The sequence below is a fragment of the Quercus lobata genome, chromosome 8 (genome assembly GCF_001633185.2).
Source record: "Quercus lobata isolate SW786 chromosome 8, ValleyOak3.0 Primary Assembly, whole genome shotgun sequence".
NCBI lineage: Eukaryota > Viridiplantae > Streptophyta > Magnoliopsida > Fagales > Fagaceae > Quercus > Quercus lobata.
In genome coordinates this window covers 22,665,614-22,693,053 of record NC_044911.1, presented here as the reverse complement: position 1 = coordinate 22,693,053, position 27,440 = coordinate 22,665,614, and the positions used below count along the sequence as shown (strand labels likewise).

The 27,440-nt window shown below is 36.5% G+C and overlaps 1 protein-coding gene across 5 annotated transcripts; it reads right to left on the bottom strand.

Annotated features, from left to right (window-relative positions):
• Positions 1 to 27,028, bottom strand: LOC115955398 (serine/threonine-protein kinase 26-like). 5 transcript variants are annotated; one of them, XM_031073512.1, is made up of 21 exons: positions 26,886 to 27,028; positions 26,194 to 26,324; positions 19,980 to 20,036; positions 18,927 to 18,954; positions 18,594 to 18,716; positions 8,627 to 8,738; positions 8,373 to 8,410; positions 8,181 to 8,234; positions 6,460 to 6,528; positions 6,169 to 6,285; positions 5,968 to 6,036; positions 3,660 to 3,739; positions 3,211 to 3,339; positions 2,858 to 3,134; positions 2,210 to 2,302; positions 1,942 to 2,109; positions 1,352 to 1,479; positions 1,114 to 1,246; positions 669 to 793; positions 377 to 559; positions 1 to 123 (listed from the first exon to the last, which is right to left on the bottom strand). In XM_031073512.1, exons 2-21 carry the CDS (start codon positions 26,286 to 26,288, stop codon positions 84 to 86), a joined length of 2,118 nt encoding a protein of 705 aa, XP_030929372.1. In that variant the 5' UTR covers positions 26,289 to 26,324; positions 26,886 to 27,028; the 3' UTR covers positions 1 to 83. The 5 variants fall into 5 exon arrangements, with proteins under 5 accessions (XP_030929372.1, XP_030929371.1, XP_030929373.1 ...); XM_031073511.1 differs by having other exon boundaries at positions 26,194 to 26,359; positions 26,886 to 27,019; XM_031073513.1 differs by lacking the exon at positions 26,886 to 27,028 and adding an exon at positions 26,446 to 26,600 and having other exon boundaries at positions 26,194 to 26,359.
• Between the last annotated feature and the right edge of the window lie 412 nt (positions 27,029 to 27,440).

Genomic DNA, 27,440 nt, shown 5'->3' with positions numbered 1-27,440 from the left:
TATGTACATCGAACCCAAACAAATGCATAAACAGAAAACACACCACAAAAACAAATATGCAGCCACTGGACCAGCATCTTCAATTAAGCAGGGTTGAGATCTCGTGAAACTTGGCCTTGCCATCTGCATTTATATTAAAGATTAGGTAAAATCTTCCCAGACTAACAGGTGTGCATTACGAGGCAGGGGGTGGGGGAGCATCAGTACAACTCCATTTAAGGTCTAAAAAACATATACATATTGAGTTGTACCCGTTAGTTGCTGATTATGATCTTCAGTGTCTCAAGATGAGTTTACTAAGATATGAGCACTCAAGCAAAAGTTTCACCAACTCCAAAACAAAGTAATACAATCAAAGAACAATCAATTGACTAACCTCGAGAGCAGAAATCTTGCAAGTGGGCTTAAATTGGCATTTGAATTAAGTTCCTTGTTCTGTTGCTTTTTCTTGTAATCATTTTCTGAATTTACATTTTGCATTTCTTCAGGTGTTGTCTTGCCCTTGGAGAACAAGAGAGCAGCGAGCTCCTGTAGGTCTTTCAGTGAAGATTCCCTTGAACTGCACAAAGTTTGTCTTCTACATTAATTTCTAAATAGAGGACACAAATTTAAGTGATAAGATAAAAATGGGACTAAGATGAGAATATGAGGGAACAGAGATTGTGAACCTTGACAGTTTCTGAAGCAACCTCCTCAAAAAAACTTCACAGGATCCAGGTTTCATGCGTTCCATATTTATGAGGGAATTTGTAACCGCGCGCACAACAGCCCCTTCTGCATCTTCAGCTATGGTCTACATTATACAGACCAAATAGGAGATTAAGTCACTCAGAATTAAACTTTAAAGTATAGGCATAATGAAGATTGTTTAGGATAGTTTATTTTTGTATGCATCAGTATCACTGACGGTATTTACAAACTAATTGCATTGTTAGTATTAATCAAACTACTTTCATCTGGATGAGAATCTGCACCAAATTTGAATCCTTTTACTGGAAAATTGAAACTCATTCTTGACAAGTTAGAATCAGTTCAAGCAGCTTAATGTAGGCCCACAAATAAAAAAATAATTCAAGAAAATTACTACACAAAATTACCACTCTGGGTGCTTACCTCTTTTAGTGAAGGAATAAGCAAAACTGACAATGGCACAGACGGTGGTGCTATTTTTTGACTTTCTTCTTCATCACTTGTATGATGTGATCTCAAAAATCCTTTTTGTGCATCAAAGTATTCACGAGAATGCCTGAGGTAGAAATTTTTTCCTTTAAAAATTGTAATAAGAAAACTGTCTTTTTATTTTTTTTCTTCTGCAGTAGAAAGACTAGCAGCATGTCAGCAATAGATGTACCTAGAAGAATCTGAGCTGCTTGTCACCAGTTCTCTTCTATTTTCCAGCCAGTTATTGCTGATCTTTACTGGTCCAGATCTTTCTTTAGCATTTCCTCTCCTCAATCCTGCTTGAAGTGCAGCCTTTGCCTAAACAGTCATAAACCAAATAACAAAAAGACAAATTGGTTAATACATAATTCATCAGAAAATATGGAGAAAATATGTCAGAATTAAGCTTGTATAGAGAAAACTAAGGATGTCATACTGGAAGTACTGAAAATAAACTAGGAATTTTTTTATTTGATAAGAAAAAATTGGAAAGAAAAATAGACTTGGAAATTAAAAAAAAAAAAAAAAAATTCTATGGTTTTTTGAGAAAATGCAATATAACTGATGCTGATCTACACTATAATTCACATAACAATTCTCTGCAGGGTGTTCTTGGGTTCGATACCACTGAGAGTAGCTCACCAATCAAAAAGAATCAAAACTATGATTCAGAGCTAAATCAATGTAAAAAGCTAACTCTTATTTATTTATTTATTTTTGCTAAGCACATCAGAAGCTAACATATAAAAGACTGAAAGTAGCATAACAAACTAAAACAACCTCTGCAAGATTTATCGCACTGTCTTCAAGTGAGGCAGTATAAGTTTTCTCTTGAATTCCCAGTCTGGATTTTGGAGTTCGAGGAGAGTCTGAGTCATCATTTTGGCCACGGAAAACTACAGTTCCACTGGTAGATGAATCTTCAAAAGTTGCAGATGTGCCACTAGACTATGCAGTACATTAAAATCAAATCAAATGACTGGCTAGCATGGAAAAAGGGAATAGGAACTTCAAATTTTGCATATTAACAACCAGATGGCAAAGATACCTGCGTGCTTTGATCATGAAACAAAGGAGCTGAGTGAGATCCTCTGGGAGATCGTATAACAACAGTTCCAGACCCACTCCCATATAATTCATCCTGGAAATAGAGCACTTAAAAACATCAGAAGATTTGACACTGCAAATATAATGTACATCAATGTTTTGAAAAAACAACCAATTAACTTGAAGCTTGGTTGACTAAACATTCATGTAGATTGCTATAATCTCAAATTTGATAAATTTAGCTGCTTCATCAAATCAGAATACATGAACAATGTTGATTGTTGATTACTTCTGCTTAGTTTAGTAATAAATTGTATCATACTATTCTAATGTTTTTACCTCCAAATACTGTCCAAACTATATTAGGCCAGTGCCAGATCCCAATGTGCCAAAACCAAATTCCATTAAAACATCAATCAGGGCATAAAATCACCCCAAGTTAACAGCCACAATACAAACATATATTGGCTGATTTTTAGTATGTTGATTAAATGGTGAATACTATGGCTTGCGCTTCAAGCACATGTAACATTCCCCAGTGTTAAGGACAAACAGCCAAATCTCATTTTTTTCATTCATAATATAGCCAAATTCCCCAAAGAACAAAATAAGCAGAGTTTGACAAATGAAATGAGAGAGAGATGATTACATCTTCATGGTAATTATCCTGGTGTTCATTGTGGTATTGTTCTCTAGCATCTCTCCCAAAGGAAACCTCTGGTAAAGCATGATGTGCATTTCCAGATGCAGACAATCCTTGATGACCACTCTCTGGAGTTCTTCTTTGGGTAGCTTGATTATTTGAAACTTCTGGCCTCCTCTCTCTAACTGGAGGTGGTCTTACAACACTGCGAACAGTCCCCGTACTCTGTGATCCACCAATGCTGAAGTCCCATCCAGCATTTTTTAAAGGTTTCCCCTGACCACTGCAGATTAGAACATGTCTGTCATAATTCAAAGAAAGAGCAAGCAAAGCACGAGGAATCAACAGATTCAACCCACCTGGCTCTAACTGTTTCTTCTCCACTTAGATCTCTTGTCCCTTTTACAGTATCAGATGCGTCCCCAACAGCTCTAAAACCATTCCGAGAAAAGTCTTCATCTTCCTTTAATTGGTATTTTGGACGCTCTCTATCAAGAAAACCAAAGGCATGAAAACAGTAAGCAACGGCACCAGAGATCACTATTTTAGAATTTTATTGCCACAACAAACAAGCTGGGGCATGCATCTCAGAAAATGTTTTAGTAACTGACACCTCAGGAGCAGTTCAGGATGTTTTAATTTCCTCCAACCTCAGATCTGTATTGTATGTGTTGAACACAGATGCATGACATTATAATTGTTGCCCAGATGTTCACTCACTCAAACTTCAATGATCAAATTCATTAAAAAGAAAACAAAAAAAAGATAGAAAAGTACAAGAAAACAAGCACAAAGCAATATATTGCACCTTATTCTCTCCAAAAGCCTTTGACTCTTCCTAGCAGTTTTTATGAAACGGTGTTTGAGAAGTTCCTTGGCACTTGGTCTCTGCAATCAATTAAAAAAAAAATTATTATAACATTATAGAACTCGTTAAAGCTAAAAGATATTTTGATAAAATGCATATAACACATTTCTAGTTTCTAATTAAGATTTGCATTAGATGTGAGGACATTAGCCCCAAAGCAACTAGTCAAACTTGCATATTTGATAAATGCCTTGCAATAACATGGAAAAGAAAATCCTACAAAGTGTTCTACACAAATCTTGCCTCACATTGCTCTGAAAAATGTGGCATCTAGATAGAAGAAGTGATGCAGAAAATTAAACTAAAAAATGGACTTGCGTTTAGGAAACATAATAAGAATAAAAAAAGGGATAGGAACTAGGAATCGGCTCCTAGGGTTTGCTTGGAATAAGCACCAAGTAATGAAAATAGAAAAATAGAACCATAGGGGTCAGTACCTAGGGTTATTTGGAATCAACACCAAGAATGATAGGAACCCAAGACTGGGCTTGCTTGGAATCAATGCCAAGCACTAGAAGAAAACCTCCCACCCAAAATTTACAAATCCATCATCAACAGTTTACAATAGTGAACTTGAGCCCAAATTACATAAAATATGGAAGGAACATAAACTCGTAATGAGATTACATCACATGGAAAATTCAAAGAAAACTAAAATCTCTCTAATACCATCAATCATCATCAATTAATTCCAAAAAAAATCAATCAGCATTAACAGGTTTGAATTGGCGTCCACACCAAGGAGTCTGCTTATTTGCCACTAAACAACTCACTTCAAAAATTACAGTTTTGTTGTGTAAGCCAAGTACAAAACTGTAGGACTGTGTCATCTGTTGCTTCATTTTTTAGCAGCAAAGGACAGCAACAGCTTGTTTTTGTGATATTTGGTGTTAAATAGGTTATGCAGTGCTGTTTTGTCTGCTACAATGTTGGCGAAGGAAGTGTGCATTATAGGAACAAAGCCTGAAATGTAATGTGATTGTGCATCATCTGGTATATATGGCAGGAGAAAATAGGCAGACTTTTGAGGAGGAAGAAATTCAAACTAATAGGCTTAAATCTTTTTCTGAGGTTCTTGTTTCTTTGAATGTCTATGGGTGGAAATTGTCCATTATATATGTTGGATAATTTGGATTATCCACATTTTCCCTTTTTTTTTTTGGCGGTAAGTACAACACCTTTGTCCTTAAGTTATTCCTCTTTGATTCATTAGTTTATGGATTAAGTTATTAATTTGGTCTCTCAACTATTAATTGTGTCAATTTAGTACCTCAATGTTCAAAGTCAAGTCAATTCATCCTTAGGTCTCCTCTCTATTAATATCTTAATGGGATTATCCAACAATGGTGTTGATGAAGGTGATTATGAAGTGTGCATTTGACACGTGCTCTGTTTTCCAGATCAGATAATCCAGTTAAAAAATTTAACAGAGAGGAGACCCAAGAATAAATTTGACTTGATTTTGAAAGTTGAGGGATGAAATTGACACAATTAGTAGTTGAGGGACCAAATTGAACTTTTCCCAGTAGTTGGAGGATCAAATTAGTAATTTAACGCGAAGTCTTTTAGTTCCACCATAGGACACCAATGATCACGTAGAACCATAGCCATAGATTGTTCATAAAAGCATAGTAACCTCAAATTCATTCAAAATTTACCAAAATTTCTGACTAACACTCATACCAATAAGTACCGGGACTGCAAGGAAATGCTGTGTTTCACAAGGGAAAGTCACCATAACAGGATTGTGCATGAAATTCCAATTCTGAATATATGATGAGTAGATCCTAGAAGAACACATATTTTTGCATCCAAACACTCCTCAAAATAAAGCACATTTTGAGGATCCTAAACTCTACAATATCTATAGCAGATAGTTAACAAGAAATAATCTAATAGACCTAGCAGATAGTTAACAAGAAATAATGCTAATAGACCTAGGCAGCCTGTATCTGGACTGAATCAATTTTAAAGAAAAATTTGTCGAAAAGATACCCAAAGAAACCACAGTAATATGAGGAACACTTTGAGAGCTTAACAATGTATAAAGTCTATATCCTGGATAACTTTACAACTAATATTCAACATATATTTTTATTTCTTTTAGGAACCAAAAATTATATTTCTAAACTTTGATTGGTCCAAATGATTAAATGTCATTCATTGCAATATTTCCCACACCCCATATTCAGAAGAAAGAAAAATATGAACTGATAGCAGGAGGTATTTGAAGGATATATTTACTTGCCTCTGCTGGTACTTTTTTTAAACACAACGATACAAATTCTTTCATTGGTTTGTAAAAATGATCATCCAGCTGCACGAGAAATATAGGAGTCATGATTCTTTTAACATGGAAAGAATTATGGTTCAATCAGGCAAAGAGCATTTGATAATTCTATATCCCCAGCAAGAATGATCAATGTGAAATCAAAGTATAATAGATAACCTGTGGTGGATTTTCTCGAGGTATGATAAAAAGAACTCTCATAGGGTGAAGATCTGCAAGTGGGGGTTCCCCTTTGGCCATCTCAATTGCAGTTATCCCCAAAGACCATATATCTGCCTGCATCAAGCAAAGGGTGCGAGTGTGACAATGTTCAAGGCCTCAACAATGCTGGCATGAAGAGAAATTGGGGTAAAAAAGGAAAGGGGACAGAGTAGGGGTGGGGGTGCAAGAGCATCAAGACAAGTCAAAATTCCCAATATCAAAGATCTAAAATACTGCTGCAAGAGATACCTTCTCATTGTAACCTTCAGAATTCTGAATAACTTCTGGTGCCATCCAGAAAGGTGTTCCCACAAATGTCTGTCATTGTTAATTAAATAGTGCATCACCAAACGAATGCCAATTATATATTAGTTAATGTCATCACAAAGAAAATCAAAGGACCGTATTGAGAACTTGGATGATATATTTCTAGTTGATCAAGTCTCTCCCTCCGCCCAGAGAAAAGAGAGAGAAACTCACTCATTAATTCTGTGGTCCCACTACAATGACACTAGGAGTTGAATAAGTTCTTAGGTACAACTGGCGATAGACAGTCAGGCAGAAACCATTAATCTGATTTTTCCTTGTGTCTCATCATCATTGATGAAGCAAATCATGAGCTATTAATGGACAGATTATGTGCCCTAATCTACACCTCCCCATCCCCACCCCAAAAATAAACCCCAGAAGCCCAGCCCATGCAACAGAACACGGGGTAATTACAAATCATGCTTCTAAATGGCATATCCTACTCATAATTACCTTCCTCACTTTTGAAAACTGTTAAACTACCAATTATCCCAAAATCTTAAACTATTGGGATATGGTAAATTTAATTATTTAACCACTTACTTCTAATACTCCCCCTCACTTGTGGGCTCAAACATCGTTTTAATAGGTGAGGCCCAACATGTGGGATTTTAAATGGGAGGTAAAGTGGAGGAGATAGAAATCGAACTCAGGACCTCTTGCTCTGATATCATGTTAAATTACCAATTCTCCAAAAAGCTTAAACTATTGAGATATGATAAATTTAATCATTTAACCACTTACTTCTAACAAAAACTAACACTGAACCTCCCCATACTTTGAACTAAAATGATTTATGTAAAGATAATTTGTATGTGATAATCAAGTGACTTACCATCAGAGGAATGCTAGAGTTTATAATAGCAGAATTCTGACAGAAGACCAGATGGTGAAAAACCTTATTGTTATTATTTTTTTAATAGGTAATAAGACTTTTATTGAATGAAATGAACATAGTGTTCACGATGATAAACACTCTGAACAAACAGAGAAGCAAAAAAACATTATTATGAGTGATGTAATGTGGAGCGCAGGATTGTTTATCCCTACCAATCTTTCTTCTGCAGACACAGTTCTTTGTGCAAACTCAGAATTCAGAGCTAAAGGGTGGTCTGGGACTTATCCTAGAAAAAAGTGTGGTCTGGGAAGCATTATGTAAGGAGGAGAAAGATTTGTATATCCCAGCCATTTTCAGAGCTAGTGGGGATTAGTAGACAAACCCTTAATGGCTGTTGAATATAGCAAGCTTGTAGTTGTTTTGTATTTCAGTTTGTTAGCCTACTGGGAAGTATTTTGTTTTCTGCTGTGTTTTTGGTTTTTATTATATGACAGATTTGTGTTTTTGTTAGATAAAAATTATTCATTATATATATATATATATATATATAAAATTTCCCCTAGAAACCCATAGTGATGGTATGATGGAAATCAATCATTTTTAAAACCCCAATCTAATAACAGCTTTAGGAAGCTTCATGTTAATGAAAACTCAAACATCACAATGTGCTCATGGCAACTAAAACGAAGACAAATATTGGTCATGAAACAAAGGGCCTCAACTACATCCAAATCCATAATAAAGAGAACTCTGTAAATGGAACATCCCAATATGCCATCCTTGCTCAAGTGATTAACAATTTAGCCTCAGCAAAATGGAGTACCTTTCTCCTTGAAATAGTCCTTGTTAACTGTGCAGAAACGCCAAAATCTGCAACCTGTGACAAAGTCAATTACTCAATGTAGAAGACAAGAAACAAATCCATGTAATTGAACCCATATTATGTTCTTCCAGTGAGTCAGCCTTAATACAGAATTATGCCAACTGAAAGCCTCTTTGAGTATAAAGGTTATACCTTAACATCACCATTCTCGGTCAATAAAATGTTTGCCGCTGCAAAAATTATAATGTTAGGTCATCATAACAAGATAATTTAAAATAACAAGGAGAAAATTCACTTGTAAAATTATTATGAAGCTGCAGGTATAGGGAAATTTTTTTTCAAGCACAGCATGTCAAACATACAGAATCTTTAAAGGCCAAAAGTGAGAAATTTCTCAATATTTCTTCCATATGGATATTCAAATATATAGGGAGGGGAAAGAAAACCTTTAATATCTCTGTGGATTTTTCCTTCATTGTGCAGATATTCAATTGCATGCAGCAAGTCACGTAATATGCAAGCAATTGATATTTCATCCAATGGAGGACCTGATTGGAGCTGCAGAAGCAAAATCTCTGTTAGCTTTGAAGAAGAGTATATACAACTTAGCGTTTTTCCAAATACGTAATAAAGAATTTTATTGATGAAAGGAGCAGCCTCAAGTATTCAACAAGCGTGTGTGTGTGTGTGTGTAAGGGACAGTTAGTCCAAGCACTCTCCCTTGCCGCTGAGGCACCCCAGGTACAGGAAACTATGCATCATGTATATGAGAGGACATATATAAGAGAGCAAACCCCAGATGCCTACACACCGCCATTGAGCAATTGGGTAAATCGTGAAATGCCTACGCTAAGAGTCGAACTAGAGACTTCTGGGATTACAGTTAGTCCAAGCACTTTCTCTTACCGCAGAGGCACCCCAGGTGCGGGCAAGTATGCATCAAGTATATGAGAGAAGTAATATGCAATGTAGAAATTCATCTTCAACATAAATATGCATTGTGTTTGCATGCACAGACAAGTAGATGACAAGAAAAGAAAAGCACCACAACCTATCATTTCCCATTAGAGGTTGCCCTTGATATTGAAAGCAGTTGTCAAACCATTGATATGATTTAAGCATATCTAAATAAATTACAAGATTTTTAACTTTTCTCATTTGCACAAGTAATATCAACAGCATTTCTACATTTCTATCAGGTATAAATATGGAAAATCTTTCATTTAGTAAGTCAACCACTGGATATAGTTCACTATCCATGCATTTTACACATGTAAATCTTAAGTGAAATGGACATACCCCAGCCTATAGAGCTTCCTAAATCAGGCTCTTCATATTTGTAGGGAAGGAATTGTCAGTTAATGGACATTACAGATATTGATGCATAAATATTTTGAGCATTGGTTTAAGTTAGTCCCTCCTTTTATCTATCAAAAGAAAAAGAAAAGCTAGTCCATCTTTTTGTAACCCAACATTATTTTTGGTTACGCAATTACACTTTTTTTTAGGCTAAACTACAAACTAAACCCTAGTTAGGCCTGTTTTGACATCATCCCTAAAGCTTCATTTATTATTATTTTTTTCTTTTTCAGTTCTTTAACTTTATACTGTTCAATTTAGTCCTTCCATCTAATTCCATCCTTATTGAGCCGTTAAATTCCCCAAAACAGCATTTTTATTTTCTATTTTTTCAATTTTTAAATCTTAAAAAAAAGATATTTTTTCCCTAAAATATTTTTTTTTTAAAACCAAGAAATTGTTTTTTTTTTTTTTTTTTAAAATTTGTTTACAAAAGTCTGCCCATCAGTGAACACAATCAGCACAAAAGAAAAACCCACCATGCAAGGCAGTGAACAACCCAATCCTCAACCATAAAATATCAGCCCTCACCATTGTGACATCACCCTCATCGGCATAGCAAATCCAAAAATAAACCCAAACCATACATGGCAGCATACATCAGTCTACTTTAGAGAGAGAGAGAGAGAGAGAGAGAGATGTGAGGGAAAGTGAAAATTGGCTTAAGGATGGATTTGATTGAGTAAAAAAAATATTTTGAGAACTGAAATTTGAAGGAAAAAAAAAACTAAACCAGGTTTATTTTTGGAGCTCTTAACAGCACAATGTGGACAGAACTAAATATAAGGACTAAATTGAGAACAGTTTAATGCTAAAGGACTGGAATGAATAAGAAAATGAAAATAAGCCAAACTTAGAGGGTGTAATCTGTAATTTAGCTTCTTTTTCTATTGGTAAGTTTACAAGCATAGCCAATGGGTTTTGAACTGCAACCTTAGGTTTTACTGGCTAGGATGTGCCATGTGCCATTCAAGCTAGAACTAATTGGCTATATAATTGCACCATTTATATCACATAGCCGATTAACAAAGTCATGTAAATGTAAGGCAAACTTCAAAGTGGCACATACAAGTACAAAAATCAGAAATGAGGAAGCAACTGAACAAAGCTCTTAGGCTTACAAAATGCTACATAGAGGAACATCATAATACATATTTCCTTTTTTATTGTGCAGTCCCAGGAACATAACTAACCTAGGAAATACAATGGGAACACCATTCATGTTATAAGCTTTTACAACATTCCATAAAAGGTTACATTCTTTACTTGGACAGCTGCATGGGGGAATATTTTGACAGTGGGACAACCTTTGGAAAAGGGGCATATTTACTGTAGATTTGGTATTCTATGTGCAAGGAAAATAAGGAAACTTTTAATCAGCTATTACTTCAATTCGGCAGCAAGACAACTTGGGTACTAGTCTTTTCTCTCTTTGTGGTTATGGGTGATGACAAAACGATTTGATTTGTTTGCTTGTTGGGAGGGAAGGTATAATTATTCTAAGAGTGGTAATTTCTGTATTTGATTTGTACATCCGTATATACTCCCTTTGTACTTGGGTTTCTCTTTTTTGATATCAATAAATCCTTATTATTTATCAAAAAAGATAAATAATTCAAAGAGTGATGGAATCTGGAAATCCGTTCCTTTGTGTCGTGGATAATTTGGAAAGAAAGAAAGAGTCAAACTTTGGAAGGAGTTGAGCTTTCGTTGATCTCGCTTAATATTGAATTTTGAAAACTTTGTAGGATTGGATGTCTGGGTCAGGTAGTTTTGTTCTTCTTCCATATTCGTGGATATTTTAAATTTCAATAGGAGTTGCTTTAGTACACTTCTTAGGATTTGAGGGATACCTCTGTAGTTCCAGCATCTCTTATAGTGCCTAGGCAGTGAGGTTCGAATCCCACCAGCCCCTTCATCACTATTTACATATCAGGAAAAAAAAAAAAAAAAAAAGACACATGCATGTTTAGCATTCCAATGAAAAAAAAAAGTTTCTTACTAGTAAGTTATCCACATGCGTCTTAAAGCTGAACATCACGACAGCACAAACACTTCTACACTTAGTTGATGACAATCGGTAACCGACCATATTCTCCAAAATAAAATTCATTTGAAATACTAATTTGATAACTCCATAATCAACCCTAAATTACTATTTTCACATTGGTACTCAACTGAGCTTTTCCATCTTTATCAGACACCACCTCTCACCAAGAACTTGGTAACAGATTAAACTCAGTTACCACTAGCCACACTAATATTAAAAGACCTGATTTATCCTAAATTTCTATCCTAGTGCCTGCGACTCCAAGAACTACAAACAAACATGTTGCATAGGAGATACAAAAGAGAGCTCTCGATATCTTGAATCAGTAATTCGTAAAATGAAAAGATCCAAAAAGAGATGGTAAAAAGAGACAAATAGTAAGTGGGGAGACTAGATAATGCGCTTTTAAGCAACGTTAGTCTTCTACCTTTTGACAAATACATCTTCTTCCAACCGGCCAACTTAGGCTCAATTTTCTTCAAGATAGGATTCCAAACAGTAGGGGACTTGTGGGACGCCCCCAATGGCATACCAAGATAGATCGTAGGCAAAGACCCAATCTAGCATCCCAAAATCTCTGCCAGGACATGGACATTAGGAACCTCTCCAATGGGAACCATCTCACTTTTCAACGCATTAACCTTTAAACCTGTCACTGCCTGGAAACAAAGAAGAAGCATCCAAACATGTAGAATCTGCTCCTCATCAACATCGCAAAACAGAATCGTATCATCCGCAAACAAAAGATGTGAGACACATTCCCCTCCATCCCGTCTACCACCAGCCCTAAAGCCTCGAAACAAACCAGCCTCTTCAGCTCTTTTCATCATCTTACTGAAGACCTCCATCATAACCAGAAACAACATGGGGAATAGCGGGTCCCCTTGTCTCAATCCCCTCGAACTCCAAAAAAATCAGCTGGAGACCCATTAAACAAGACAGAGAATTGGACTATAGATATGCATGTGTGGATCCACCTACACCACGCCACCCCAAATCCCATTATCTTCAACAAATCAAGAAGAGCCTCCCAGTTCACATGATCATAGGCTTTCTCAATATCTAATTTACAAATAACCCCCGGAATCTTACTCTTCACCCTACTATCAACACACTCATTAGTAATGAGAATTGAATCAAGTACCTGTCTACCACCCACAAAACTGTTCTGAGACTCAGATATCAGCTAATCCAAAACCTCTTTCAGGCGGTCTGCCAACACCTTATCCAAAATCTTGTGAACACTCCCCACCAAACTAATAGGTCTAAAATCTTGAATATTGGAGGCACCATTCTTCTTAGGGATTAAGGCTATGAAAGTTGCATTAAGAGATTTTTCAAACTTACTATGTTGATAAAACTCTTTAAACACGGCTAAGGCATCTCTTTCCACAACTCCCCAACAATGGTGATAAAAAGCCAAAGAGAAACCATCAGGACTTGGTGCTTTATCTCCTTCCAACTCTTTGACAACTCGAAGAACCTTCTCCTGTTCAAACCTCCGTTCAAGCCAATTCCTCTCCAACCCCTCTAGCTGATCAAACTCCAAACCTTCCACAAAAGGCCTCCACTCCTCTGTCTCCTTGTACAATTTTTTATAAAATTGTCTAGCTTGGTCTGCCATCTCGAATTTGTCCTCATAGATAACCCCATTCACCTCCGACATACTAATATGATTATGCCTTCTCCAGGAATTGGCCATCTTGTGGAAAAATTTGGTATTGTTGTCTCCTTCCTTAATGCAAAGCATCCTCAATTTCTGTCTCCCCGAGACTTCTTCCAATGAGAGAAGGTTCTGTATTTGAGATCTCAACACAGCCCTCTCACCTAACTCTACTTTAGAAAGGCCGTGCTCCCCTTCCTTAACATCCAATAATTTCAAAGCCTCCACCAATTCTTTTTTCTGACGCTCTACATTTCCAAACTCACTCCAATTCCACTGAATAATATCTTCCTTCAATGCCTTCAGCTTCTTGGCAAGTACTGGGGGTACCTGAGAAAGAATATCGATTCCACCAAAAATGAACCCTATCTTTGAACCCATCCGTCTTTAACCACATGTTCTCAAACCTAAAAGAATTTTTCCCCCTTAATATCCCTCTTGCCTCCACTAATAGGGAAGTGGTCTGAAACAGGACGAGGTAAAACCCGTTGGGTCACATCCGGATAGTGATCCTCCCAATCATGAGAAACCAAAACCCTGTCTATCCTAGATATCGAAGGCTGATCCGAACCGCTCAACCATGTATAACTCCCTCATTCCAATGGCAAATCTATCAAGCTAAACTCCTCAATGAACTCAGAAAAATTCTCTATAGCCGGGGTAAGTCGTGATCCCCCCAACCGTTCACTTGGGAACTGAACAATGTTGAAATCCCCTATGTAAAAACCATGGAACTTCCCAAAGTTGTTGAATTCCAATAAGCTCATCCCAAATCTGCCCCCTCATGTTATTATCATTCGGGCCATACACCCCAGATTATGCCCAAATAAAACCATTCCCCAAACCCTGCCACTGAACTGATATGGAAAATTGACCCACCGTTACCTCCAACCTTTCTAAAGCCCTCTTATCCCACATCATCAAAACCCCACCAGCTATCTGATCTGCATCCAAGGCTACCCAGTCTACATAGGGACAACTCCACAAGCTGCAAATCAACTGTCTATCCATGCCTGCAAGCTTAAGCCCTATTTGGATTTTTTTTTTCATCACTCATTACTCCTCACTCAATTTTCGTCACTCATCACTCATCACTTAAAATACCCCAATTTTCTATACCCACCCGTTTGGCACACTTCACTCACCTTCTCATCACTCAAATTTTCTACTTTTTTGTGGGACCCATTCCTGTAAAGTGGTCAAACCCTTTTGTTAACAAAATTAGCTTCAACCACAAAACAAAAACAGTAACAACAACAATAACAGCAGCAACAACACCCATCTCTCCCAAAACACAAACCCGAACCCATAAAAATTTCAGAAGCTCCCTAACCTCGTTAGGACCGTCACCGGTGAACAACACCCATCTCTCTGACATGTACGGCGGCACGATGGGGTGGGTTTTTTTTGAAATTGGCTGGTTTTTTTTTGTGTGGATGCACATGTTTGTGGGTTTGTGTTTGTGTGTTAGAGAAAAGATCGTGAGAAGTGAAAAAAAAAAAAATAGAAGAAGAAGAAGAAGAGAACCCAGAGAAAAGGAATGAAAAAAAATGCAATCAAACCCAAAAACCCAATGTGAAAAGGAAAGAAAAGAAGAAAAAAAAAAGAAAGGAAGATGAAGAAGACCATACTAGTAGCATGAAAGGGAAAAGAAAAATGGAAGAAGAAGACCCGTGTGAAAGGAAAAAAGAAGAAGAAGAAGAAGACCACCTCACCGAACCCGGTGAGGGAAAAAAAAGGGAGGTCAAAAGTTGCGGTTGACTTGACTTGTGGGTCCCTCAGTGTATGTTTAATTACGGAAATGTCATTGAAAACAAAGTTATGGAAACTGAAAACACATAAAATGTGTTTTCAGTTTCCATAACTCATCACTCAAAAATTAGAGAATTGAGTACTGGAAATAAAATCCAAACAAGCCTCTCAGTCATGGGTCCCACCATTTTTGAGTTATGGGTGATGGAAACAGAGTTATGAGTTATAGAAACATGAAATCCAAACACCCCCTTAGTTTCTTGAAGGCAAACTACATCACAATTTCATTCCCGTAATAAATTTCTTACCAAACATTTCCGCGACTCATTTAAATCTCAAACATTCCATGACACCATTCTTAACTTCATTGAAACTGTAAACTCCCTACTACAGCCTCAGTCAAGCAGTCAAAGAAAAGAAAGCTCTCTCCCATCATAATTGACCGAGGAAATCAAATTCCTCAACTCCCTCTTCCCTTTATCCTTGGAGACAGCTTTTCAGTGGGCAGCATCTTTCCTGTGCACCAGCTTGGCTGCCTCAATCTCCGTCTCAAATCTTTGTAATAGCATAATACACCTCTTCTCATGTCGACCCAACGAAAGCCCCATCATCTTATTGAAATCGAGGAGTCTATGTTTCACCCAATTAGACACCTTCAATGTGTTATCAAACCTCCTCACCTCAGTATTACAATTTAATCCAACCGTCACAACCAACCCCAGAGGATTAATGGACATCAAGGAGGAAGAACTGTCCACATCACCCAGGACCTCAACTACATAAGCTGTTTCGACCTTAGTCAATGCCAACACCGACTGGTTAGCCTGATGGGAGGTGTCTATCTCTTGAATATCACTTGCACCCTCAAGCTGATCACCTTCATCTCCACTTGGAACACCCCATTCCTCAATCCCAACCCTTGGTGGACTTAGAATGTAATTGGATAGCATAGGACCTTTTAATGCCCTGACACCCTTTGTTTCTGCCTTACCTAGTGTGAACGGAGGCTCATCGGCGCAAAGCCCACCAGAAAAAAGACTCTCAGCCTCCGCCGAAGTCTTCACAGGGCAACCTATATGCTCAGTTGGAGCAACAGACACCAAATTTGTCCTCATGGTGTGGAATAGAGTTGTATCAGCCTTATCTAGTGTCGCCGATGAGTCCCCGGCATGAAACCCATTGGAAAAAGGACCACATTCCATCATCGGTGCTTTTGCCAGACAACAGTTCATCTCGGTTTGGGTCACCGAGCTCGCCGCCTTCATCAGGGCTTGTTGTCGCGCTATGCCGGCCTTCTCCAGTGGCGCTGGTGACTCCTCAGCAAGATCAACATCAGCACTTGTGATGTCCTGAGCATCCGAAGCTTCGTGAGGTGCTTTGAACATCACCGATGCATGGGCTTCCTGAATTAAGAGTCTCGGGTCCTCCAAAGTTGGGCTTTCACCCACTTCCATCCTAATTGGGCCGGTGGGCTCTGGATAAGGGATCACTAGAAGGCCCACTTGAGTACCATCTTGGTTTGAGCCCACCACAGGATATTTGTGAACCTGTGAACCACTAGACCTGTGCTCCCTCTGACCCCTTGTTACCCATAAGGAATTCCTCAGTCCACCTTTATTCCAAACCACCCTCCTTTTTCCTTCCTCATTTACTTCTATAATCAAGCTTTTTCCTGCCTAGTCAGAATTCCCCAGTTCACGTTTTTTTTTTTTTTTTCCATAAACATGTTCAATCCAATTTGATTTGAAATTCAACAGAGATCTCCTTTTATTTCCTACCGGATTTGTCTTTCCAACGTTAAACTCCTCTGTACTGCACCGAGAACCCACATCTCTACCTCCTAGAGTCATTGGACTTGGTAAGCTCACCGGCGCTTCGCTCAACATTTTTTGTTTAATTACTGAGTTTTGCTTCTCTAGCTGGTTTCTGCCCCTGACCTGCACCTCATGCCCACACACCGTATCGGCAAAGGATTTAAAAGGTTGAACCCCTGAGTTATCCTTATGAAGTTGAGCCACAAATTTCGACTGCCCAGTCCCACCATTCACATAGTTTTTAGGTTCCAACATCTTCCTTAACTCTAACCCAAAAACCCTCCATCCATTCTTTGCTCTGCCTACTGGAATAATAATGGACCTCCTAGACCCGCCAACTTTAAGCTCAGTCAACAATAGGAACAAGCCAAAAGAATTGGAGCTCCGTTGGAGGGTGTAGGCTAAATCACCTTCCCAGAACGAATAAAAATACTTCAGACTGATCCCAACAACTATCTGTTCTATACTCTTCATCAACCATTGTGCCACTTTCTTACCCATGAAGACCGATTTCATGAAGTACCTACTCCGCTCAAAAATCCTTAAAGAAAAATACCATCCCCCTTCCTCTACCACCAATTGAAAGAGTTTGGATTCAATTAAAAAAATACAAACACCACCCATAATTATAGCAAAGATATTCCTAATGACTATAAAAAAAAACTACAAACGCTCTGAAGATGAGAATATTCTTTTTTTTTTTGATAAGTAATAAAAATTCATTGATATCAAAAAGAGAAAGACTCCCAAGTACACCGGGGGTATACAAGGGAGAACAAATCAAAAACGAACATTACAAAAATCAAGAAAATCCAAAATAGAAGAAAAATGATGGTTTCTCCACACAGAGAACCAATCAAGTAAGGTTCTAAAGAAAAGAAGCTTGAGATCGGGCATGGAACGCTCCTTGTCTTCAAAACACCTACTATTTCTCTCCTTCCAAATACACCACATCAAACAGTGAGGAACAACCATCCAAATATCTCCATTACGATGGCGGCCAAAACGACCTTGCCAGCAGGCCAAAAGCCCAACAACAGAAAATGGCATAACCCAGCAAACTCCAAATAACCCAAAAACCATATCCCACAACTCCGAAGCAACTGAGCAATGAAGGAAAAGATGGTCAATAGTTTCACTATTACACTTGCACATATAACACCAATCTACAATGCAAACCTTTCTTTTCCTTAAGTTATCAATTGTCAGGCATTTCCCCAAGGCTGCGGTCCATACAAAGAAAGCCACTCTAGAGGGAATCTTTTGCTTCCAAATGCTTTTCCAAGGGAAAAACTGCTCACTATGGCCAACTAGAAGATGGTAATAATAGGGTGCAAGTGAAAGCATCATTATTATTTGGAAAGGGTAATAGTGGAGAGATAGATTTTCACTCCAAATATGAGTATGAACTTTCTAAAATGCTATGAATTTCATGCATCAAAACCTCAGCTTAAACAGTACTTACAAGAAAATTGTAATAACTTTTGATACAAAGATACCATATCATAAAGAAATTTACAGTTATAATGAAAAGAATACATGTTGCCATCTCTACTTTCAAAGTCAAAACTTTATTTAGAAGACAACCTTTTTTTAAATAAAATAAAATAATTAAGAAGACACCATGATGTGGGTCAAATCAAATTTACTATATCAATTAACCAAACTGAAAAAAAAAAAAAAAATAAAAAAAATAAAAATAAATAAAAAAAAATAAAGACAACATTATCTTCAGGCAATAAACATGTAGAAGCAAGTCAATAGAAGTAACCTACTAGGTCAGCAACAGAGCCACCAGCCATGTATTCCATTATGATCCATAGTTTAGTCTGATGGAGAAAGGAACCATAGTACTCGGTAATATAAGGAGATCGACATTGTGACAAAACAGAAATTTCCTGGCACAAAAATAAGATAGGTGAGAAACCTAATCATTTATGATGAAAAAATTGAGCCAATGAGCAGTAGCTCAAATGGCATTTCCTTCCCCCACAAGAATGGGATGAAGGTGGGATTGCGGGTTCAAGACCCACCAGCTATATAATTGACCCAAAATAATATTATGTAAGATTTTTCAAACCGATTGATCAAAATTGTGAACTTAATACCTTTTGAATGTCCTCAATTTCATCCTCTCTGCAAAAGATAATTGAAAAGCTATATTTAGACATTGCTCATTAAGCAAGACTCAGATAAAAGCAATAAGTAAGTGTGAATTATGATGTTAACAAGAAAGAGCTCACTTACTAACCAAGTAGCACAGTTAAAAGGAGAAAAAGAAACACATCATCAATTTCTGTATTATAAGGAATATAAGAATTTAACAAAAGGACCTTAACATGATATATAGGACTGCAACACACCTTAGCTAAACTGATGTGATAAAGAACTCATAAAAACTCTCAAGAACTTCCATATTCTTACACAAGAAAATATTAGCACTTCTTTCCCTTTGGTGATAACACAATACAGCTAATTCAATCATAGCAAATAGAGCAACCTCCACATTGATCTAAACAATCCATATAAAGAAGAATACAACATAAGATTTTGGCCAATGAAAACAATTGCTCTGGGTGGCTTATTGCTTTCAACAATGAATTCAGATGGACATACTAAAGATACATGAACTCAAAAGTGTCCCAGATTAGGATATACATAATAGCATATGTTGGATTCATATAATACCTACCTCCTAGGACATGAGGGTCATTATTAAAGATTTTGGACATTCATTAGTATAATAGGGTTAAAACGTGTAGCACAGCATTCCAAATTTCCAATACAAGCATTGCTCACTCTTATCAAGTTAACAAAAGAACACATTAAGAAATACTGTGGGCAACTTCTGGCGAACTAGGAAGTTTATTCGTTAAGACAGGCTATTTGGATACATTTCAGCAATCTGTATCAAACACAAGATTTACACTCCTTGTTTTGTGTTTTAAACAAGTGAACAAAACATCATTAAGTGCCCATTTAACATCACTGTATTTTAAAAAAAATTCAATTCATGGCACGGGTATTGGACGATCCTGGCATTTTTTACTGCACATTGAGTTGCTCATTTGTTCAAAAGGTTTATATAAGAGAGCATCTGATGCTAGAAACAGCAAGAATCTGAAAAATTAAGAACAAATATGTGGGAAGCTATCACTTACGACTCTTCCAAATCAATTACTTTAATAGCTACTTCTTTGTTAAGCTCCTTATCAAACCTGCAAATCAGGAAAGTCATCAGCACAGTCTGCAAAAGTTCATCAGATTATGATGATAAAACTTCATTGATGAGCCTAAATAAAACTAAATTTCACAAGATGTTCAATCTGTACATGAGGCAATCATGATCAGTCATAAATAAGGACTTAAACTATCATGGGTATATCCATTAAAACTGTACATAGATTTCAATCATAGGCATGCAATAGTATCTAACAGGGACACAAATGTGAAATAACATCTCCTATTGCTTCAAGTATAAAACAAAATGTGAATTCCCAAAATTATTTATTTAAAACAGCATGATCGCATATTATGCTCTCATTGTTTCAACAATTTTTTTTTGGAAAACTAACTTGATTTCTTGTGTTTGGTTGCAACCCTAAAAATGAACTAGAAAACATTTTCAAATGTTTGGCTCACATGGAAAATTATTAAAAAAATTTGTAATTCCAAATACACGTATGAACATGGTTGTCAAAAACCTAATCTTGGATCTTAGAATCCCCATAAAAACGATCCTATGAACATGATTGTCAGAATCCTGATCCAGGATCTTAGAATCCCCATAAAAAAGATCCGGATCAGTGTAGAATTTTTCATGGGTTAGGATCTACTTGGGTTCACAAACCTGGATAATGGAATGTAAGACCTTATGATCCTACTCAATAGAATCCTTATGATCCTACTCCATACAATCAATTTGCATTGGCATAGGATCGTTCATATTGCCTCATAGCAACAAAAGCGACATCCATTAAAGCTATTAATTTGTAATCATGTCTCTCTATGGCGAGATTAGGATTGTTCAGCCCTATTGATCAAGTTGTAATGAGTTTTAAAGGGCTTGGCATTTCTCATTATCTTAATACAATTAAAACATTTGCAAAATCTTTGTAACTTTGGAATTGGGATGATTTTCTTTTTGAAGCAAATGACGTATTTGTTAATTTGGAACTGTGTATATTTTTGGTGTTGGAAATTGGAATTTTCAAGTTTGGAATTTGAAGTTTGTCATTTATTTATGTGTTGGTAATTTGGAACTAAGTAGTTAGTACATTTACCAACGGGGGCTTGGTTGAGTGGGTAAGGTTCGTTCGCTTCGTGCACCACACCTAAGTTCGAATCCCGCTGCCCGCAGGAGTCCGTTGGTGGGCATCCTTAGTGGGGTAACTCCCCACACAGAGGTACAGGCGGGCTCCCAAGATCAGGCTACCCCGTTCGAGGCCTCTGGCGCCCTGTCCGAGGGTGTAATATAGCCATAAAGGCCCCTATTCTCGTTTCTCAAAAAAAAAGTAGTTAGTACATTTTATGAGTAATTTGTGTCACATTTACTCTTTTTTTTTTAATGATTCTTTAAGATATATTAACATTACTATTGATTTTTCTTTTTCTTTAAAAAAAAAAAAAAAAAAGTAGAATCTTATGATTCTTGATATGATCCACAAAAACGCCCCTCACTGATCCTATGTAGGATCCCAATCCTAACTACTATGCTTATAAACAAAAACTTTCATTCACAAAAACAAAATCTAATGCTCTGTACAAACAGCATTAACGTTTTTTTTGGAAATTTGGTCACTTTCCCCAAAAAAAAAAAAAAAAAAAAAAAAAAAAAAAAAAAACTATCTCATTTTCCCATGTTTGGTAATGAGCTTGAGAACGTTTTCTGTTGTCTGGCATGCGCAAATTTTTTATAACATTTCTTGTATAATTCAAAATATATATAACATGTGTATTGCATAAACCCAATTAATGTATAAACAAAAAAACCAAGTATGAAATTGGTTTTCAAACTAAAATTTTGACAACAAAGAGAGCTGTTGCCTGGCTAGTCATTGAGCAAAGCCAACTTCACCATCTACAATATTGCCTATTCCTTCCAATGGTTAAGCCACTCAAAACTACCTCATCATCTCATCCTGTTATCGGAGGTTGTTATTGGTGTTCATCTGAACCTGAAAAATTCCCTTCAGATTTAATCCCTACAACCTACTTCACTTAAAAAATTCACGTCAATAGCCCAAGAAACCTAGGAAACAGAAGTGAAGTTCTTCCTGTCCATTATAGGAGACATGAAAGCAAGCACATATGCCTTTTTCCATATGATAAGGATCCCAGATGGCCCTAGAGACTTTATCAGCTCCTCCATTAATGTGGCTCGGCAGTATGGCTTTCATGACCTTTACCGGAAATATCCAGGCACAAAAAACGGATTTGACATGCCATACCTCCGGTTGCTCTTTAAAGAGTGGTGTGACAGTCTTATAAAGGAATCTTCTGATTTTGGAAAGCCCTAACTTTTTCTAAGTGCAATTGTTTATTTTGCACCTAAATTCTTCCCACCAAGTGATGATACCATTCAAAGCCATTGAGGATAATTTTATTTTGTTAGTCTAAGGTGCTATGATTACAATGGAAGTGAGGACATTACAGCCACGTTGCTCTATGACCAACCAAGTATGAAAGCAATTTTTGTTTCCCCATGGCCAAAAGAAGATAATATATAAGAGTGATGCACCATGCGAGAGAGAGATTGTTTTCTGAAAAAAAAAAATTTGGAAAACAACTTATAAAAAACAAGCCTTATTTTTGTTAGAGTTTTCCGTTGACCAATTTTTTTTAACTACCAAACACTGGAAGATGTGGAAAACTATATTTATAAAAGGTTTTTCATCGAAACAAACAGAGAAATAGGATAACATTTTTTCTATTTTTTAGGTCATTTGGGAGCATCAAATGGGAAAATAGACACCAAATTTGGAATCTACACGAACAATTAAGAGGGAAAGCAACTAGTTTGAGCAAAAAATGTCATTTTCAAAAAGTCAATGGTTGGCAGGCTAACATCAACCAACAACCAATCATCAGCTAATCTGTGGAGAGAGACTGAGGGGTTGATGCAGTGGGAATACAGATGTATCATATTTTATTTGATTTTATGTATCAAGGGCAATTTTGCAATTTTTTAATATTCTGGAATGGGTTGTGCTAATAGTCCATTAGGTCTTACTTTAGTTTTAATAAAAGCCCAAGAGTCCAAGTCTTATTAGGGTTTTAAAAAATCCTAGTTCTACTAGGAATGGGTATTTAAAGGATTGTGATGCTTTCTATTGAAGATGAAAAATAATAATATTTTTGGACTTTAGAGCTATGAAGCTTTGTTATAGTTTGTGTGATGCAAACTTCTCCAAGGTGTGATGCCAAGGAACCCTAGAAAGTCTAGGTGTGATGCCTAGAAAGTTATCTTTTCTTTAATTTTACCATTACTGTTCACAGCACTATTCACAGCAACCCAAATTCTGATTGTTCTCCTTTGTTTTATCCCAAACCCTACTAATCCTTGCCCCTTTTGGAAACCCTATAATCCCTATTATTTTCCAGCCTTTCCCCCACCAAAACCTAACTGTAAACCCTCAAAACCTAAGTGCTACCAGATCTACCCCAAGAATTCTAAATCAGATTTTGTAGTTCCCCCTTGTCCTATGTCAGGGATGAAGAAATAGAAGTTGCCAATAGGAAAATTTAAGTGTGGATTTTATTTGTGATGGTTGGTTTAAAATGTAACATTCAGGAAGATGTTTCCCACTTGTAAAAAGTGGAAAACATTTTTCGCTCTATTGGGCCTGTTTTTAGTTGACTACAAAAATGTATTCCATTGGCTTGTGTTTTCCGCCATACCAAATACCAAAAAATGTAAAAATGTTCCCCCCCAACCCCCACCCCTCCAAAAAAATTGACTTACAACCAACAAGTCAGCACACTGTCAACTGGCTGTGTGAATCAGGGAGGTGAGTGGAGAGAGAGAGAGAGAAGTCAGAACACTGGAATAACGAACAAGAAAATTTGTGTAAATAAAGACATTATTCATTCTTCTGTAGCATTTGCCATAATGTAAGCCCAACCTAAACAAACCTCCAAAACAGAGGAAGCAAGGATCATTGACATGGATTTAATTAGGCAGATTATTAGTAACAAATACTTTTGCCTAAAGTTCCCAACACTGACAGGCATTCCTAAATAACAATCCTCATTCAAAAACTAATGTGAAAATACAAAAATATACATATGCCTACATGTGCGTACAAACCAAAGCCATTCAACCATACATCTCTTATTCCATCTTCTCTCATAGGAATAGGTATTCCTCTTGTGTGTGAACCGTGAAGATAAATATTCCCCGGCTCCTCCAAATCCCAAATGCATGATGCACCTATATCAACCCGACAAAGATTTCTAGTATGGGATCCATATTAAAATCATCAGCCAACATTTGTTTTAGATTTTTGCCCATAACCACATCTATAGTTTTTCATCCTCTATATTACAATTCATTGTTTAATTTTGTTTAAGTCAAAGGTTATCTTCATCGGAACCCACGAAGGCCTTATCAGTTGCTGACAAGTTCAAATCTTAACAGTTATTGATTCTTTGAGTACACCAAAAAAAAACCTAGAATTATTGAAGCTAGAGATTTTTATTGTTTTCTTGATATCATGGTAGGTATTCCTCTTGTGTGTGAACCGTGAAGATAAATATTCCTCGGCTCCTCCAAATCCCAAATGCATGATGCACCTATATCAACCCGACAAAGATTTCTAGTATGGGATCCATATTAAAATCATCAGCCAACATTTGTTTTAGATTTTTGCCCATAACCACATCTATAGTTTTTCATCCTCTATATTACAATTCATTGTTTAATTTTGTTTAAGTCAAAGGTTATCTTCATCGGAACCCACGAAGGCCTTATCAGTTGCTGACAAGTTCAAATCTTAACAGTTATTGATTCTTTGAGTACACCAAAAAAAAACCTAGAATTATTGAAGCTTGAGATTTTTATTGTTTTCTTGATATCATGGAACCCCACCACGGCAGGCCCCTTTGGACCCACTCCTAGGGAGTAAACCATGAATATACAATCCCACCTACCATAACTGTGTATCAAGTAATCCATAGAAACTCCTAGTGGGGATTGAATCCAAGATGTCTACGTCTACAATTCATCCCAAGCCTCCAACCACTAGAATGCACCCTAACGGGTAGATTTTTATTGTTATAAGATCTTTTTCTTTTATTGGTAAGTTATTGGCATGCAATGGGTTAAGCACCCATGATAGACCCCCCACCCCGTTCTTACAGAGGGCTGGGGGGGGGAGGGGGGGGTTCAAATGTTGAGCTATAGCTAATCAGAATTATTATTGTTTGGATGTGCTTAAACTATGACTTTATGTTATATTATAGACAGCACTGTATTTCTAAACATAAACATTGATTGTTTAAAAAAATTGTGTAAGTATTGATTAGTAACTACAATTTTACAAAATTAATATTACCATCATTATGAATATTAGTTTTTAATGTCAATAGTGCCCTCGTATGTTGATAAATATATTTTAATGTGAAATATACACTTTTTTATCGCTCTCTATTGTATTATTACTTAAAAAAAAAAAAAAAAATTGTACCATAACCTCCTAATGTAGATTATAATTAAACAGATTTCAGCAACTTAACTTCATATTCCTGTATACTCCCTGTGTACTTGGGTGTCTCTTCTTTGATATCAATAAATCTTTATTACTCATCAAAAAACTTTATAAGTTAATTGCCTGTTTTGGACTAAATTTGGATCAAACTTGATTCCATTGAGGCTCTTTTTATTGTCATTGGGAAATCCACTCATGATAAGAAACAAGTTCCTCCTTATGGAATATACTGTGTTAAAAAACATACTATGCATTAACTATAAATTTACAGAATGATAGAATCCATCTCTCTTATATAGAACCAGTGTATCTGAGCTTTGTCTTCTTTAGACAAATTGCTTGTTATCTACGATTTAATATAAAATTATCACCCTTTTTTTAATAAATGCATGTTATAAACAATTATCATGAAGCCACTTTATAGAAGTTTAAATTTTAGGAATGTTTACATTTTTATTGGTAAGCTACATTCAACCCTTGGGTCTTGAACCCATAACCCTTAGAAGGGGAGGAGGCAACAAAATATCACTATTCCGCAACAGTGATAACTACAAGGATCCCAAAACATTGAATGGATAGCAAAACTAATAGCAAGTTCTCCTAAAAATCAAATGTGTAAGACATCACAGTGTAATTAAGGAAGAAAGATGGCACCAATAACACTTACCCTTTATAGACGTCGCCAAATGATCCTCTCCCAATGAGCTCCAAAGAATTAAATCTTGATCCCGCAGCCTCTATGAACGCGGCTGCATCAGCCATCTTCGCATGTAAATCCTTTCTCGCCTCACTCACTTTCTACACAAAAATCCAAAACACCAAGGACTACAATTCTGAGACACAAACAGAACTCAAGTCAAATACCCCCACATTGCCACATTCTTCAAAACCCACCACCAAATCACAATCCCAAACTCACCAAAGCCCCCCAATTGGGTCTCTGTAAACCCAAACAATGGCTTCAAATACCAAATCTGAGAACACCCATTTCCAAGCACCAAAAATCAATCAACCCACCCACACAATCATACCCAAAGACCCACATTAAATCCCATATCTAACACAATCAAAGATCTGGAAATGGAAAAAATAAATAAATAATCTTTGAAAAAAAATAAATAAACACAACACACAATGCAAAGAAGGTCTTGGACTCAAAGCAAAGCATATGGGTGTGATATAATTTTACAAAACTAGTTAGGTGAAGTGGGGGGAAACGATAAAGTGACAGCCCAGCAGAATTGAAATTTAGGACACAAAAAAGAGACAGATACAGCATCAAACGAAAGCGAAACGACAACACACATGCGTGGCTTCAGGGCTTTGGTATTTGATGAATTGAGTTAAAAGCTTTTTTACCTGGGTGTTTTGTTGCACGGACAAAGAGGGAGAGAGACAGAGAGGTTTTGGTCTTTTCGGAGCTTCGAAGGGATCGACAGGTACTGGCCAGGCCTTGTTCAATGGAGTTTCTGTGTCTTGCTTTTCATTCTCTTTTGTAATTATTGGGAAACAATTATAATACTCTATATATATATATATATATATATATATATATATTTTTTTTTTTTTTTTTATATACAAAATAAACACCCCACCTGGGACACTCGAACTAGGGTTCTCATCCCCCTCAAGCCTCTAATAATTATTTAATTTAAGAAAGAGTACTTAATTAGGAAAACAAAATTGGGTAAAGTGCAAATTATATACTTTCTAAGTTTGGCTATGATTCATTTTAAGCCTTTAATTTTACTTTCATTCAATTGAGTATTTAATCAAGTCTTCACTCCAATTCTGTAAAAAAAATTACCATTATGTGTGCAATTAACTAATAAAAATAAATTGATAAAAATAAATAAAAAATTTTAAATAAAAAAAATCAATAAAAATATTTTTTTTTTAAAACCGCAATTCCTT